This window comes from Carassius gibelio, chromosome B23, assembly GCF_023724105.1.
Source record: "Carassius gibelio isolate Cgi1373 ecotype wild population from Czech Republic chromosome B23, carGib1.2-hapl.c, whole genome shotgun sequence".
Taxonomy (NCBI): Eukaryota; Metazoa; Chordata; class Actinopteri; order Cypriniformes; family Cyprinidae; genus Carassius; species Carassius gibelio.
This window is the reverse complement of record NC_068418.1, coordinates 15861344-15876545: the sequence shown is the minus strand read 5'-3', so window position 1 is coordinate 15876545 and position 15202 is coordinate 15861344. Positions and strand designations below refer to the sequence as shown.

Here is a 15202-nt window from a genome sequence, read left to right as displayed (position 1 = left end):
CATGCACAAATGCTAATACATAAACCGAGTAGCTAACACCTTCTTCTGATATTAGTTTGTTCAAAAATAATGAAAATTATCATAATTTACTCACTGTTGTTTCAAAACTTTTTTTTTCTCTCCTGTGGAACATGAAATTATATTTTGAGAAATTTCTCAGTGCTTTTGGTTTGTCTTTTGTCACTGGGCACAAAAACTGTTTTGTTAACACATTCCACCTGAAAACAGCTTTATTTCATTTACAGTAGTGTTTTGATCTTGTATACAGCAGTATATTGCTCCATTTGACATTAGTGCAAAATTCATGTTTGTTCTTAAATATAGCAAAACATAATAACTGGCACAATATAAATAACACATTCAATAACATTACAATCCAAAAAGAAAGCCACAGTTACACTGACATTGCACAAAGTTTCAGGATATTTGGTTATATACATGTACTTTAATTCCTTTCTGTGGGGTTGTGGTCCTGTGGTGCACATATATATACTGTATGTATGGTCAAAGTGCAGGATGCTTCACTTCTACAGAATCACACATACACAGCACTCTTGATTCCCTAGACACAAACCTTTACTGTCCTTAAACAAGTCTCTCTGAATTAACAAAGTCCTTTAAAAAAAGGAAACAAAATCTTAACTTCTTAGAAGTTTTGAAATCATATAATACTACGCTACATTTTAAAACCTACATAAAATGGCAGAGAGCAGGACTGACTTGAAAGTATAGTTCCCCAAAAATGAAAATCATTGACTCACCCTTAGTTATGTCATTTCATAACTTATTTTATAAAAAGAAGATATTTAGCAGAATGTCCAAGCTGCTCTTTTCTCATACAACTGTCTTTATTCCTATTAAATTCAAATTGTACAGACAATTCTTCTAAATATATTCCTTTGTGTTCTACCTAATAAAGAACGTCATGCATGTTTGTAACAACCATATTTTGGGGAAACTATCCGTTGTTTTGGGGTGATCTGTGCTCTCTTCAGATAAACTAATTACTCACTAAACTCACCGTTCACTCATCTACCCATCTGAGGTAAGATGCATTGGTAGTGGCTGTTACCAAAGACATCACAACACAACACACACGATCTATAGCCATCAAAGCTGTCAAATCTGACAACCCTGGCAAATAAACAGGTTCGAAAATGCAATACACAATGACGTGGTTAACGAACTTAAGACCTGCGACAAAATACAAAAAAATGTGACATACAACATAAAGGAGCTTATAATAGCCGAGTTACTCGCATTGAAGGGCTTGATATTGAAGTGTCATTGTTACTGATTCCATGTCGAATCAGAATTAGTTCTGAGCACCTTTCACCCTTTCGAAAAACGCGAGAAATGAGAAAGTGCGGCTTTAACGTCACAGCTAGTTTTAGGTATGGCTATTGTCTTTATTTAAAAAGACATTTCTCCTGGTTAGTGATATAGACGTGTCATATTAGTAAAGTTTGTACTCATGTAGAGTGTGAGCTCTCAAAGGCTTGTAATACATGACTGTAGAAAACAAACCAAACATGTCTGTTAGATTAAACACTTAATAGCTGTTCTTCTTAAATCTCAACATTTCATATCAAACACCAGTGCTTCTATGATATGTAGAATGTCCATTAGTACGTTAAAACTATATTTCCCCTCTTAAGTCAGAGGTTCTCCTTGAAACATCTCTGAAATAGTGTTATATGTTTTTATATTACATTTGATAAATAAATAGGAAAATAAGTGAAACAAATATTATGTTGTCAACACGATCTGACACACTCATGTGTACGTAGTGTAGAATCCAGCCACCGTTTTGTTTGAATTTTCTGCTTCTAAATGTCCATGCGCATCTGTGGTGAGACAGGGCAGCATTGCACATTACTGCCACCTAGTGTGAAACAGCAGCACTACAATATTATTTTCTGCCAGGACGAAATTTCTGTAAACATGCGTGGCAGAACCTGTCAAGAGCTACATTCCTAAAGTTTTTCATTCTTTTTTTTTCTTTTGTTTCATATATTATTTCTTCATATTTCAAAAAAGAATCATAAACATAAATATACATTTAGATATACATCATACACAAAGTGACCGCAAAATGGCAGAGCAACATTATTTTGCACTTTCAAGCACTGGGGTTTATAGGGGGAGAGCTGTGGAGGCCTAGAGTGTGTGAGAGGGTGCGTTTTTTCTTTTCATCCTTTTTTTACCCTCGTAATCTGCAGAATGCTGCAGTGTTCCTCCAGGCAGAAGGAGGGCACTGTGGCCCATGAAACACTCCTCGTCTGATGCTCAAACTGAGCAGTTGCGCCTCTTGGCCACACAGGGCAGGCCGCTGGAGCTAAGCCGGGTCTTTACCCTTTGTCAAAGACTGGTGGAGGAAACGGAAAGAGTGGGAGAGGACGGAGGAGGAAAGTTGAGGAGCTCCAGAACAGCAACTCCCACACTGCTCCGGCGTGTGAACATACACGACGCCGCCACCCATTTGTTGCTACGAGGGTTGTACTTTTCTATGGAGTTGAGACTAGAGCTGCCATCATTGCCTCCAACCGCATATAGCCAGCCATCCATGGCAACAAGGTCATGGGTGCTCCTGAAGATCAAGAGAAGAGATGGTCCATTAGGAACCAAATACATTTTTTTTTGCATTTAAAAAAGGGTTGTTTCTTTCTTTAAAGGGATAGTTCACCCAAAAATGAAAATTCTGCCATTAGTTACTCACCCTCATGTCGTTGCAAACCTTTTAAGACCTTTGTTCATCTTCGGAACACAAATTATGGTATTTTTTATTAAATTCAAGAGCTTTCTGACCCTGCACGGGTCTTTTTGCAAATTCAACAATTTCTTCTCTTTAGTGTCAGTCTTCGAAGCTTGTTTTCGACAGTACAATTTTAAGAAAGTCCTTATTAGGGGTTGCACAGAATAATCGACTAGTCGACTGCAATGCACTTGTCCTATAGAGGAAGCAACAGGATAATAAATCTTTGAAGGACTTCCACATGTACGCTCCATTTCCAAACAGTTAAAATGACAAATAAATGTATAAACCCAATAGCTCCACAAGACGTGTGATTATATTACTGGATGCTCAATATTGAACAGGAGAATGTACATTCTAAACAGCTAATTGTACAGGTAAATTAATCACCATTCTAATCTAATGCGCTGCTGCACTGTAACGCACACACATAGACTACAGACAGTAGCTCGTACGTCATGCGCAGATTGCGCGCGCACAGAATCATTCAGCACGGAAATGTACTGTCAACACTGTTCTGTGATTATTTTTCAATAAAATAGCTTAGAAACTGAAAAGTTCAAGCACATATTTCTTAATAACTAAATCCCACAGCGTTGCTACAACTAGAGAGATGCTGCCATTTAGAAATAATTTACACACACAATCGCTCTCACTAATTCATTCATATAAATGTAATCTTTACTGTGCTACTTTATCTACATCTGATTTATAAAGAGCAAAAATCTGTGAGAAATAAAACGACCCAAAGGCAAAAGAACTGATAAAAATGAGCTGTTATAGGAGAAATAGCCATGTACGCAGCGCTGTGTCATATGCCGTAGATGTGCACAAGGGGTTCGTCACAGCTCCAGACTTATTTGTTCATTAATGATGTCATCAGCGACTAGTCAACTTCAACTCGACTTTCATCACATAAAAGTCGACTTTAAGTCGTTCAACCCCTAGTACTTAGTACCTTTCTGGGCCTTGAACGTGGTAGTTGTGTTGCTGTCTATGCATCCTCTTGTATGTAGTGTTCCGAAGATGAATGCTCTTACGAGTTTGGAATGACATGAGGCAGAGTAATTAATGAGTTATTAGGTTTTCGTTTTTGGGTGAAGAATCCCTTTAAACAAACACTTAAAGGTCACTGTCAAACCTGCGGATGTTCATGGGGGCCACTCCTTCCCAGGTGTTGGTTTTCGGATTATATCGCTCCACTGAATTTAGGCAGCTGGTACCATCATTGCCTCCTGCAACGTAAAGCATGCCCTCCAACACAGCAACTCCTGCGCTGCTCCTCCTGCTCAGCATGTTGGCAATGGCAGTCCAGGCATTACTCTAATAACAAAACAACATCCTTTTGCATTCATTTAACCATGGACAAAAAACATAAAACACCCCAGAGATGTTTTCAACATGTCAGAGAGACATGCGTCACCTACCTGAGGGTCGTACTTTTCTACAGTCGCTAAGTGTGACGAGCTGTCATACCCACCGACAGCGTACAAACTGCCATCTAATAGAAGAAATAGGAGAAATGGTTTCATGTTTGTGGTTCAATTTCAACTGCTTAAGATATAGAGGAAGTGCTTGCAGCTGAACCGATGACAATCCTTTAAATTTTTTAGTACATTAGCATTACATATTTCTACCTAATGTGGCCACTCTAACGTATCTCCTCCTGGTGCTCATGGCAGCGATGGAAGTCCAGGTACTGGTCAGAGGGTCATACCTCTCCGCACTGCAGACAAAATCAAAGAGAGAGAGACTTATCAAAGAGATTTCTTTTTATTGTATGAAACATTTTATTTTTTATATATATACACAAGTATATTGTAGATACCTTTTATTATTATATTTACTTTCAAAGTCATTTTAGATAACTTTCTCTACTATTATTTTTCACATTTGTTTGTCTAGATAGTATACCTGTTGAGACAAGAAGCCCCATCATATCCTCCTGCTGCATACAGCAGCCCATGCAGGACCGCCACACCTAAACAGCTCCTCCTCGTTCCCATAGACACCTCAGGTTGCCACGCATTAGTTACAGGGTCATACGACTCCACAGTAGCCAAATCAGAAGTGCCATCATACCTGGTTTGGGAAAAGCAAAGAAGAGACAAAAATTAACAATAGATCTTTCCCATGTTTTTGTATATATTGCATCTTTATTATGCAAGTAAAGACAAGACCCGTCATCTTTCTCCGAAATTTATTAGTCAACAGCTGACACATTTCCTAACTTATCTTAGGTAACTCTTTGATTGCTTCAGCAAGGTAATCTTAAGAAAATATTGGGGCTTTCCGAACATTCTGTTCCTTTTGTAATGCAACAAATCATTTCTGGATGTGTGGCCTTGGCTGCGGTGTTGCATCTTGGTGTTTTTTCAGCATTGTGGGTGCTGCATTTTAAAGATGCTGTATCAAGTTAAAGACTGTTCAACTTCTATGGAAGCACATTTCTGCCACGTAAGAAAAAAAAAAAAACAGGTGAATACCAAGTTTGACCATTTTTATGCTAAAGAAGCACACATTGATGCCTCAAAAACTTAAAAGGTCTGCAATACAAGGGTCTCTCTACCAATTTAGTTTAATGTTATGAAAGTAAAAAACAGTTGATTCTCTGACAAAGATGACGCTTTTGGGTCTGCGTACCCTCCCACAGCATAGAGCTTGTTTCCAATAGCAGCCACTCCAACTCGTGCCCGCCGCGTCGACATGGATGCAACCATGTGCCAGCGGTCCGTCCTAGTGTCATAGGCCTCACAGTCTCCATGAATGGCGAAAAGACTGCCCCCACCTGAAAGACATTTAGCATTTAAATCAACCAACCAACCCACTGACATATCTGCATGTGTTTTATGTGCTCATTTCCTTATTTACAGACCTACAGCAAAGAGCACCGGACTGGCCCCCTCGCAGCGGCGCGGTCGGGTGCGGCTGTTACTGAGGACACCCCTCTGCTCGGGCATCAAGTGATACTTCAGTGCCTCGATCAGCAGGTCTTTGCACTCGGAGTGGTGACGCACCAGCAGCTCCGTATCCACATTACTCATCAGGAAGTCTCGTGTCAGCAGGGGCAGACGCACACACTTCATCAGCTGAACACATGGATGGAAAGAATGAGAGGTAAGATGTGTGTGTAAAAAGGATTAAAGAAAGCAAAGGGAGGGGATAGAGAACATGTATCGATTTGCAGAGGCATAATCCCTTATAAGCATTAATCCTGTGATTTACTGGGATGTTGCTAAAAGCGCAATTTGACAGCAGGAATCATACCCACCCGGGGCACATGCTGTCTCCGCCCATCAATGTCATGCTTGACCCAGCTCAGCACAGCCCTGTACACCTCCTCCTCTGATGGGACATTCAGGTTATCACTAGAAATCAGATCCAGCACCTGCACAAATCATAACCGATCTTAAAACTAAAGGAGTGGTGTGGTGTCAGTTGGACTCAAGTGTTTGCATAACTAAAAGACAAATTGCTATTTTAATCTGATCTTAATCTTATGCAATATATTGTACAGGACAGATGTGCACAGTTTGAGTTTGAGCACATCGTGTTCTGCACAGAATGTCGAAAAACAGATCTCTGTTTGAAAAAGAGCTTGTTTAAAGTCAGTATTACATTGATCAACACTGAATACAGATGTATATTTTCACCTATTCTCTATTCAGTAGACAATTTAAATAAATTAAAAATTAAAAATTAAAACAAATCACTGGAACCTTTATGTCATTGCAAAGTCACATAAATTAAAGGAAGTTTGTGTAATATACACATTTTGTTAATACATATAAACACACACTACCATTCAATTCTTTGTGGTAGGCAAGATTTACAAAATCTCCAGTAATGCAAATTATCAGCAGGCATTATTCCAGTCTTCAGTGTCACATGATCCTTCAAAATAAAATGCTGATTGGTGCTCAAAATGTAACATTTCTTTTTTTTATTAATGTTAAAAACAGTTGAGCTGCTTTATATTTTTGTGGAAAACATGGCCATTCTTTCAGTATTCGTTAAGCTCCAAATAACAGTTTTTATCAATTAGACTATTTGAAAAATACATTTTTGCAACATAATATATTTATATTAGTGCGGTCAAATGATTAATCCAAAATAAAAGTTTTTGTTTACATAATATATATGTGTGTGTACTGTGTATATTTATTATTTATATATGAATGCACACACGTTTGTATATTTATACATGGAAATATTTTCAAAATATATACTGTATATGTGTGTATTTATATATACATAATAAATATACACAGTATACACACATATATAAATAAACGTTTATTTTGGATGCTATAAAATATTTTATATTATATATAAAATGCAAAATAACAACTTAGTTATAATTAGACTTCTTTTCAAAATATTGCTGTGTTTGTTGTGTTTACGTTATGCTAACATGTCAACTTCTGGGTTAACCAATAGTGCTGAGTGAATGTTTAGATTAAGCAATGGCAGACGGGGAGGTGGGGGAGGAAAGGCTGACAAACTGTTTGGGAAACAGTTGTCACTCTTTTTCAATTTCAATTGCTGCTGTTATTGATGCAAAAATTGCACGCATTAGCTTTGTTTTCTTTGTGTTGACATAAGATTAGATTAGATTAGATTCAACTTTATTGTCATTATGCAGAGTAAAAGTACAGAGCTAATGAAATGCAGTTAGCATCTAACCAGAAGTGCAAGAATATAGTGTTTCATATACATAAAAGTGCAGAGTAAGTGAAACCATGATACACCGAATGTACAGTGGAGTTGCTATATACAGTATTGAGCAGAGTATATACAGAATATAAATGAGAATGCAGACTTTGGCATACTATAACAATATCATCTAATCTACACTTGCAATAGCACTACAGTCACAGACTGCTTGTTTATTTGGGGCAGAGGCCACATTTAACATGGCTACAAGCATTTCCCACGTCTTATGGTTTAAATACGGGGCCAATGGAAGCCTCCAGCCTGCAACAGCTGTTAAGAGTGAGAGACCCAGAGAGAGAGAGAGAGAGAGAGAGAGAGAGAGAAAGAGAGAGAGAGAGCGGAGAACTGTGTCATCAGCAACCTCTTCCTAACGGTTCGCTCCAATCAGTATCTAACCAGCAGGGGGATTTCAAAGAATCACGCAACCTTTCAAAGCACAGAGATACTAATACCAGCAGCACTCCATTAATTCAAAAGATGCTTTTCTGCGAAGAGAGCAGTTTAGGGCTGATGAAATTAGTGTTGTATGAGAGAAGGAGCTGCTTTCTGCTGATTAGCTGTCTCAGCTTCTCACGACGTGCTGTTTTCACCGTGTATTTGAGCGGATGATTGACACTGTATTGAAGGTGCTGAGGCAGAGAGCACTTATATCAGTGTCACCATGGGCCAATGCGTTCTGACATTTTAGCTTTTGCAAGTCGAAGAAGAGGTCAAGGTTTGGCTGATTAGCATGGTCCAGTTAGCTCCTGCTGATAGATGCTATAACTATATTATCTTAGGGCCCAAAAAAATCTCTCTTGTTTTCACAGCCGTGTTCCTGTGTATGCTGGATGAAACCATGTTTTTTTTTTTTTTTGTACTATTACTCCAGTCGCCAGTGTCACATGATCCTTCACATGATCCTTGCTCAAGAAACATGGTTCTGATGGTTAATGTTGAAAACAATTTTTTTCAGGATTCCTAGATGAATAAAAAAAAATCTAAAGAAAAAGAAATTCATGTTGTTAATATCCCTAAATAATATACTACAATTAAAATGTTTGGGGTTTGTTTTTATAATGTTACAAAATATTTCGATTTCAAATAGAAACAAACCAATCCGAATTGTGTAGTATGTATTGTAATATGTTGTTTAGGGATATTAATGAATTTCCTTTTCCGCTGCCTTTCACGTCACACTTTCTGGTCACATGGTTTTTACAGCTCGGATGATTATAAACATCTGTTCCCAGAGCACATGTGAGAAAAGATGGCAGAATTTGAACAACGTAATTCCGAGAGACACTGCACCAGCTGAGCAACTGACATTGAAATGAACAGAAATTCTATCTGACAGCTTTCTCCAGAAGAGAAGGGAGATTCTTTTCTTTCTTTCTTTTTAAGAGGGTGAGGGGCATATTAAAAGCCAGGATGTAACCAGTCTTCCTGCGCTGAAGGTCAAAATGGTACGGATCTTTTTTTTCTCAGACCGAGTCAAAAGAATCAAGACTTCCCAGGCGACAGGGAGGAGGAGAGAGGATCAAGAGATTCTGTTTTTAAAAAGCTCAAGGCCAATGTGACAGGAAGTGGTGTCAGTGACATGTATATATAATTAGACATCCGTAGCCAAAACCATTTTTCCTCCAAGGATTGTTATTGCTCAGCTCCCCATGCATCCTTTAATGGATACGCTTTACACCCCTCTTTTTACATCCTGAATAAATCTATTCTTGAATACCCTCTAGGATCATACTTATATTATAAATATTACATATAAAATGTAAAACAAACAACTTAAAAATTTGACCAAAATAAATAATTTTAAGCACATAAGAACTGAAATACTAAAACTGAGCAAAGTAAAAATATTTGTAAAAATATCTAATAAAGATATAATAACACTGAAAATGATGGCATTGTTTATTTTTTATTTTTGTGTGAACTATGCATTTAACTACATTACTGTCCTAAAGCAGATGGCTCACCTGTTTGAGAGGTAGCAGCATAAACTCTTCAGTCTTGGATACCTCTACAAAGTGCTGCAGGACATACTTGTGGGCCGACTTGAGAAGGTCGCTGCAGGAGTGAGTGTCTGCAAAGCCACGGATGCCCAGGCAGTTTGAGGGGTCCAGCTGGCTGAGAAGGAATTTGCAGCAGGCATCTCTCACTCCGTTGAGCTGCAGGAGACTAGCTGCAGGCAACAGCGTCTGCTCGAGGTTCAGACAAGATGAAGTGGATGAAATGAAGGTAAACTAGAATAAAGTAAGTTAATCTTTAACATCATTAGGCATTTAGCCATTAAGGTGTGGTCACATTAACCGAGTTTGCTTACAGAATTACAATAATATCCCACACAATCGGGAGGTTCAAATGAGAAAGCTGCTTGATTCAAAAGTGACTTCTGAGTGAGTTTTTACATTGCTACACTACTGACAACAGACTTTCACAAAATTTTATTGAACATTTTATTTTATGTATATGTATGTGTATATAATGATCGCCTAAAGGCGGATTCGAACCCAGGTCGATAGCGTCAAAATTAAAATGTCACACTTTTTACTATCTGTACCACTGGACCTGAAGATTATCAGAAGTCTTTTGCAGTGTTGACTAGCCAGATCACACCTTCGTGGGATATCTGCACTATTTTAATACTAAAATAGTTATTTTAAATAGTAAAATTATTTCAAAATGTGACCGTTTATGCTGTACTTTGGACCAAATAAATGCAGGCTTGGTGAGCAGAAGAAACTTTAAAAAACATTAAAAATCATACTGTTTAAAAACTTTTGGCTTGTAGTGTATGCACATGCTCTTTTGAAAAAGCACATGTATCAGAGGACCTTCGACCTTACGATTTGCACAAACCGTCTGAACTTCCCATCTTGGTAGTACCTCACAAAGCAAACAGGATAACCCCACACAGGGTAATTATGAATGTGATATATACATAATGCACTTCAAAAGAAACTAAAGGTGACATACCTGCACATTCCCCTCTCCTACTACAATTTCGGCAGTGTAGGCATACTGCACCAGCTGCTCCAGAGCCTGAGGGTCAATGTCATGCAGGGTCACATGGGTCTGACGGCTCTCCGACATCTCATCTGCACAGTCACAACACACAGCAGTTTATCTCAAACAGAGGCTTTTGCAGAACACTAGTAGATTTAGGCAGTTTCCAGGGGTTTGACTACACTGTTACGGTCCGTTCACACATACAGTGGCCTCTGTGTGAACCGTCCATCAAAGCAGGTGCCCTAAAGTTATCGTTTGCATGAACATTTGCTTGATTTTGATATGTTGCCAATGGTCAATGATGTTCAAGACACCAGAAATCACAGTATGAACGAATTAACCTTGAGACAATGTTGTTTTTGTTAACTAAACCTTTTTTCTTTTTTTTTTAAATGGGTCTTGTTAATTGAAAGAAAGCTGAAACAAAAGAAATTTATATTAAATGTAAATCTATCTACGGTAAATTAATATCAGAAATGTCGCCATGGCTACTTTTTGAAATAAAATAAGTTGAAGTACTAAAGTACGAAGTACTATTTGCACAAACAACTTTTTCATAGGAAAAACCAGGCACCTGCTGATCTGAGACCAGGACAGGGAAGAGAATAAAGCATGGAAAAACATTAGGTGATGACAAACGGCTGGAAGGAAGGAAAGGCTTGAAAAGGAAGCCGAGGTTATGTACACATCAGAAATAAACAGTACACAATACACAATACACCTTAAAGACCATGTGAAGTCAAGATTTATTTTTATGTGACTTTTAGTTCATGTGTGTTAGCTTTTTCTAAATGGTAACATGCTCCAAAAAATTCACAACCATTATCTTTAATAAATGAAATGCTTTAAAAAAAGACTTATAGTAACAGAGAATGAGACATACTTGTAAACATGGCATGGAAGTACGGACTGCAGGAGGCCAGCACCACCTTGTGTGCCTTGATCTCCTTGTTGGCCACATGGAGCACAATGTCGCAGAGCAGGCCACGCTGCCGCATACGGTTCATGGACACAAAGGAGTCATGGTAGTGGCGCTTGGAGTTGTGCGAGATGCTGTGGCCATCCCGGTTCAGCAGCTGCATCCCCCCCTCCATCATGCCGGTGCTCACCGAGGCCAGCTGGAGCCTAGGCCTCACTCGAAGACACTAAAGGAAGACAGAAACACACCTTATAAAACCAAACATAGAGTTTTGTGGCTTTTAGTGTACTCCGTTTATATGCTAATGCACTAGAACTTGAAACTATTTTTTTTTTTTACAGATATACAAATTTGAAATTGACACTCTACAAAGAAAAACAAAAAGTATTAATGATCCTCTCATCTTGCACTATTCAGATTTTTGTCCAATCAAATGCTCTCTAAAACTAACAATACCCCGCCGCCATCAAATGTAACCCTAACTTTTTTCAGAGGGCTTGTTTCTTTAAGTATTTTACCTATAGGGATTATAATTGTCTATAAGCAATGAACCAAAAAAATTATATTACAAAGTTTGATTTGCAGCAAAAGGATATTTAAAAATCTAAAAGACAGTCTACTTCCCTACACAGCTATAGTCCCATGAAGCATTGTGAATGGCATCAACAAAAGCATATCATCATACAGTATACCATTTATGAACAACCTCACTGAGTGTAAATTTCTCTATGGAGAAAATAAATAATAAATTTACCAGGCTGTTTTTCAATAGGAAATAAGCCAAGACTAAGTCAAGGAAATAAAAAGTGATTTCACAAGGGTTTTTAAGAACTCTAATTCAAACTAAAGCTAATTATTAATTAGCTGTTAAACGTGTTTACCGTCTGTGCATTACCTCTAACAATCTTTGAGTTATTTGCCCAGGCTGTAAATCCATCTTAATTTGTGCGTTCTTGTTTCACATTTCCTTTCCATACAGCATAATGGTTGCTTCGAGGCATTTTGAACAACGTGTACAGAATCATAATGGGAGAAGCGATCCAGGCCGACGCGCTCAAGCATTAAATATCATGAAAATGATCACTTCACAAATTCCCACTCATTTTATAGCTTATAGCTACATATGGTTTGCTCTTGAATAGTCAGTGGCCTTTTCTTACTGGCCCGAGGCCTTGAAAGCTTTTTATATTTGGTCTCCTGTGCACAAAGACTCCTGCACACTCACTGAATAAATAAACCGGCTGGTTGATTATAAAAATGAAAGCGTGTTCCAGCTGAAAGGACCAGTGGGATGGAAAGGTTGGACCAGGACACGTCATGATGAGTTGGCCAGCCAGCTGCACACATTCAACTCTCCATCAAAAGCATCACTATAGAAACCAAGGTGCCCACGGTAGCATGTGCTGGTATCTGTCATACACTTCACTTTGAGTGGGATGGAGCTGCGTGAGACATTTTAAAGGAGGGTGATTAATAGCATTCCAGTTGACAAAGATGGGATTGCAAGATGCCACTTCTTCTATATCAGTGTTGAGGTGGATTTTGTATTAAAGAAAATCAAATACAGCACCCAGCAATGGGATGCTTTGGTGAATAGAAAGATTAAAAAGCACGGTTTTCCTTACAATACCACTCCAGCTCCAAAGCATTACTCATGTTACTCCAAATAACAGCCGACAGGTGAAAGAGCATGAAAAGTGCATGGATTCATAGGCTCAGTATTACAGCCAGCAGTCGTGCGGCTGCCCACAAGATGGCTGTGGGGTTTCAGATGTAGAAATCCTTTAGTTATACAAAGCAAACACTGCGGTCTGAAACCTGAGGTCACTAATAAACTGTTTAAACATGCAGATGAGATAAAACGGTTGCTTTTGGTAGGCATTCAGTCTCTTTGTGGCGCTTAAAAACAGTAACAAATTGAGAAAACTTGTATTATGATGGTTCATTTCAGGCAATGATGCATTTATCAAAAGATTTACTAAAAATGACAATTGTAACCATTATAAGACCATTGTTACTAGAATAAAACTGTACCGAGTTAAAAAACAAAAAAAACAAATGAATAATAAAATAAATGACTATAATAATATGAGAACGTTTTTGAAATCTTTGTACACTGTTAGAAAAAAATAAAGTATTCTCATATTTTAAGATTTTACCGTAACTTAACAGTAATGTAAGAATCAGACTGCACAGTTCATATAGAAATTGCACTTTTCTTCCTATATTCTAGACAAGCTGTGCCAACAAACATCCCATGTATCATTAAATCTGACTCAGCACACAGTGTGCCATCCAGACAGAGCATCTCCCCTCCTCCTCTGTTCTATACAAGTCATGCAGCACAATAACACTGAGTATAACCAGCACTACCTGATCTGATGGACGCCCTTTCCTTTAGTTTCGTTTCTCTGCTTTATGAAGAATATCTCGGATTGAATCCTAGAGTGCAGCAGATGAGTATCAAGAGCACAAATAAAAAAAAATGCATAAAGCCTCAGTTTGGGAGCTTGTGTGCTGTTGACGTAAATGAAAGCCGCATGAGTGCTGGAGGCTGACGTCACTTTTTAAGGTCGTGCCGGATGTTAGTTTTTTTATTTTATTTTATCTGAATCTTAAAATTGGTTTCTAATAAAACTGCTCACATACAAACAGAACTGAACAAGAGATTGTCGAGCAATTTGATAACGCCCCCTCTATAATCTTTCAAAGCTACAACACAATTATTAAATCACAACTCCTTAACAACAGTGATGGAAAGTCCGATTCATTTTAGCGAATCGGTTCCTTCTAACGGTTCGTTTCAAAGAACCGGTTCTAAAATAATTCAGCAATTATTTTACGTCGTGAACTCAGCAGGTTTACATAAGATCCCTGATACTCCAGCGTTTATTACTTTTTTCTTTTTAGATTTTTCTCTAATTTAAAAATAATTTTTGAAAGCTTAATACAATTTGTCTTACCGTCTACGCGATTAGAATTGTTCAGAGTGGGTTTGTCAATACGGTTAAAACGATTCATTGAAAAGATTCAAAACAATGATTCGTCCACGACTGGGAAATTGCTAAAACTCATTGTGCAGGAAATAAATATTTTGCTGTCCAAGTATATACAATAACTACACTTAAAATCATACAATGAGGAATATGTTGCCTTATATTAGCAGTATAATAAGAATCACTTAGCTGATCTCATATTTTCTTTGTTCAAAGGGGATACAGTGCAGACATATACGTTAGAGATCAGTTGCAATGAAAGCTGACAAATGAAAAGCATCGTTCAGCCCTTATAACATTTCAAACGCTTTATTAAACTACAGCTCCAAACATGGAGAAGTCAATGTTCAATGCATGAGCTTTAAACATGATCAAGTGACAAACTGATGTCTGTAAAAAAAAAAAAAAGAGCACAATACCATAGTGCAATTTCATAAGACTGCAGCTTTGACACGATGAGCATGTGTTTGCATGACGTATATTTTTAAAACTATTAAATGATAATTAAATAAATGTTGCTTAATTGTCAGCTGTCTGGATGAGATCAGTAAACTCACCTGGCGTCGTCTTTGTCTGATTGACAAGACTCGTTTCTTTCTGTGTAGCACTCTCTCCAGTTTCGTCTGTGTGTGTGATGATTAATTTTGATGCATGTAGTGATTTATTTAGCCGTGTGTGGTAATTGACATGCTACATCACATGTCGCGTCAAAGCAGACGTCTGTCTCAGCACTGATCGGCATTACTAAAAAAAAATAATGTTCTGTTGAATATGTCACGCCCACCACAATTTTGTCTCGGCTTTGTTGTTACAATGGTG

General features: G+C 37.9%; 1 protein-coding gene across 2 annotated transcripts; it reads right to left on the bottom strand.

Moving 5' to 3' along the window:
- Positions 1-212: 212 nt before the first annotated feature.
- Positions 213-15131, bottom strand: klhl17 (kelch-like family member 17). Of its 2 annotated transcripts, none has more exons than XM_052593932.1 (12): positions 14941-15131; positions 11352-11613; positions 10436-10557; positions 9436-9657; positions 6027-6143; positions 5631-5844; positions 5399-5543; positions 4670-4837; positions 4393-4481; positions 4183-4256; positions 3897-4078; positions 213-2590 (listed from the first exon to the last, which is right to left on the bottom strand). In XM_052593932.1, the coding sequence occupies exons 2-12, from the start codon at positions 11563-11565 to the stop codon at positions 2362-2364; spliced, it is 1776 nt and encodes a 591-aa protein (XP_052449892.1). In that variant the 5' UTR covers positions 11566-11613; positions 14941-15131; the 3' UTR covers positions 213-2361. The 2 variants fall into 2 exon arrangements, with proteins under 2 accessions (XP_052449892.1, XP_052449893.1); XM_052593933.1 differs by lacking the exon at positions 14941-15131 and adding an exon at positions 13761-13929.
- Between the last annotated feature and the right edge of the window lie 71 nt (positions 15132-15202).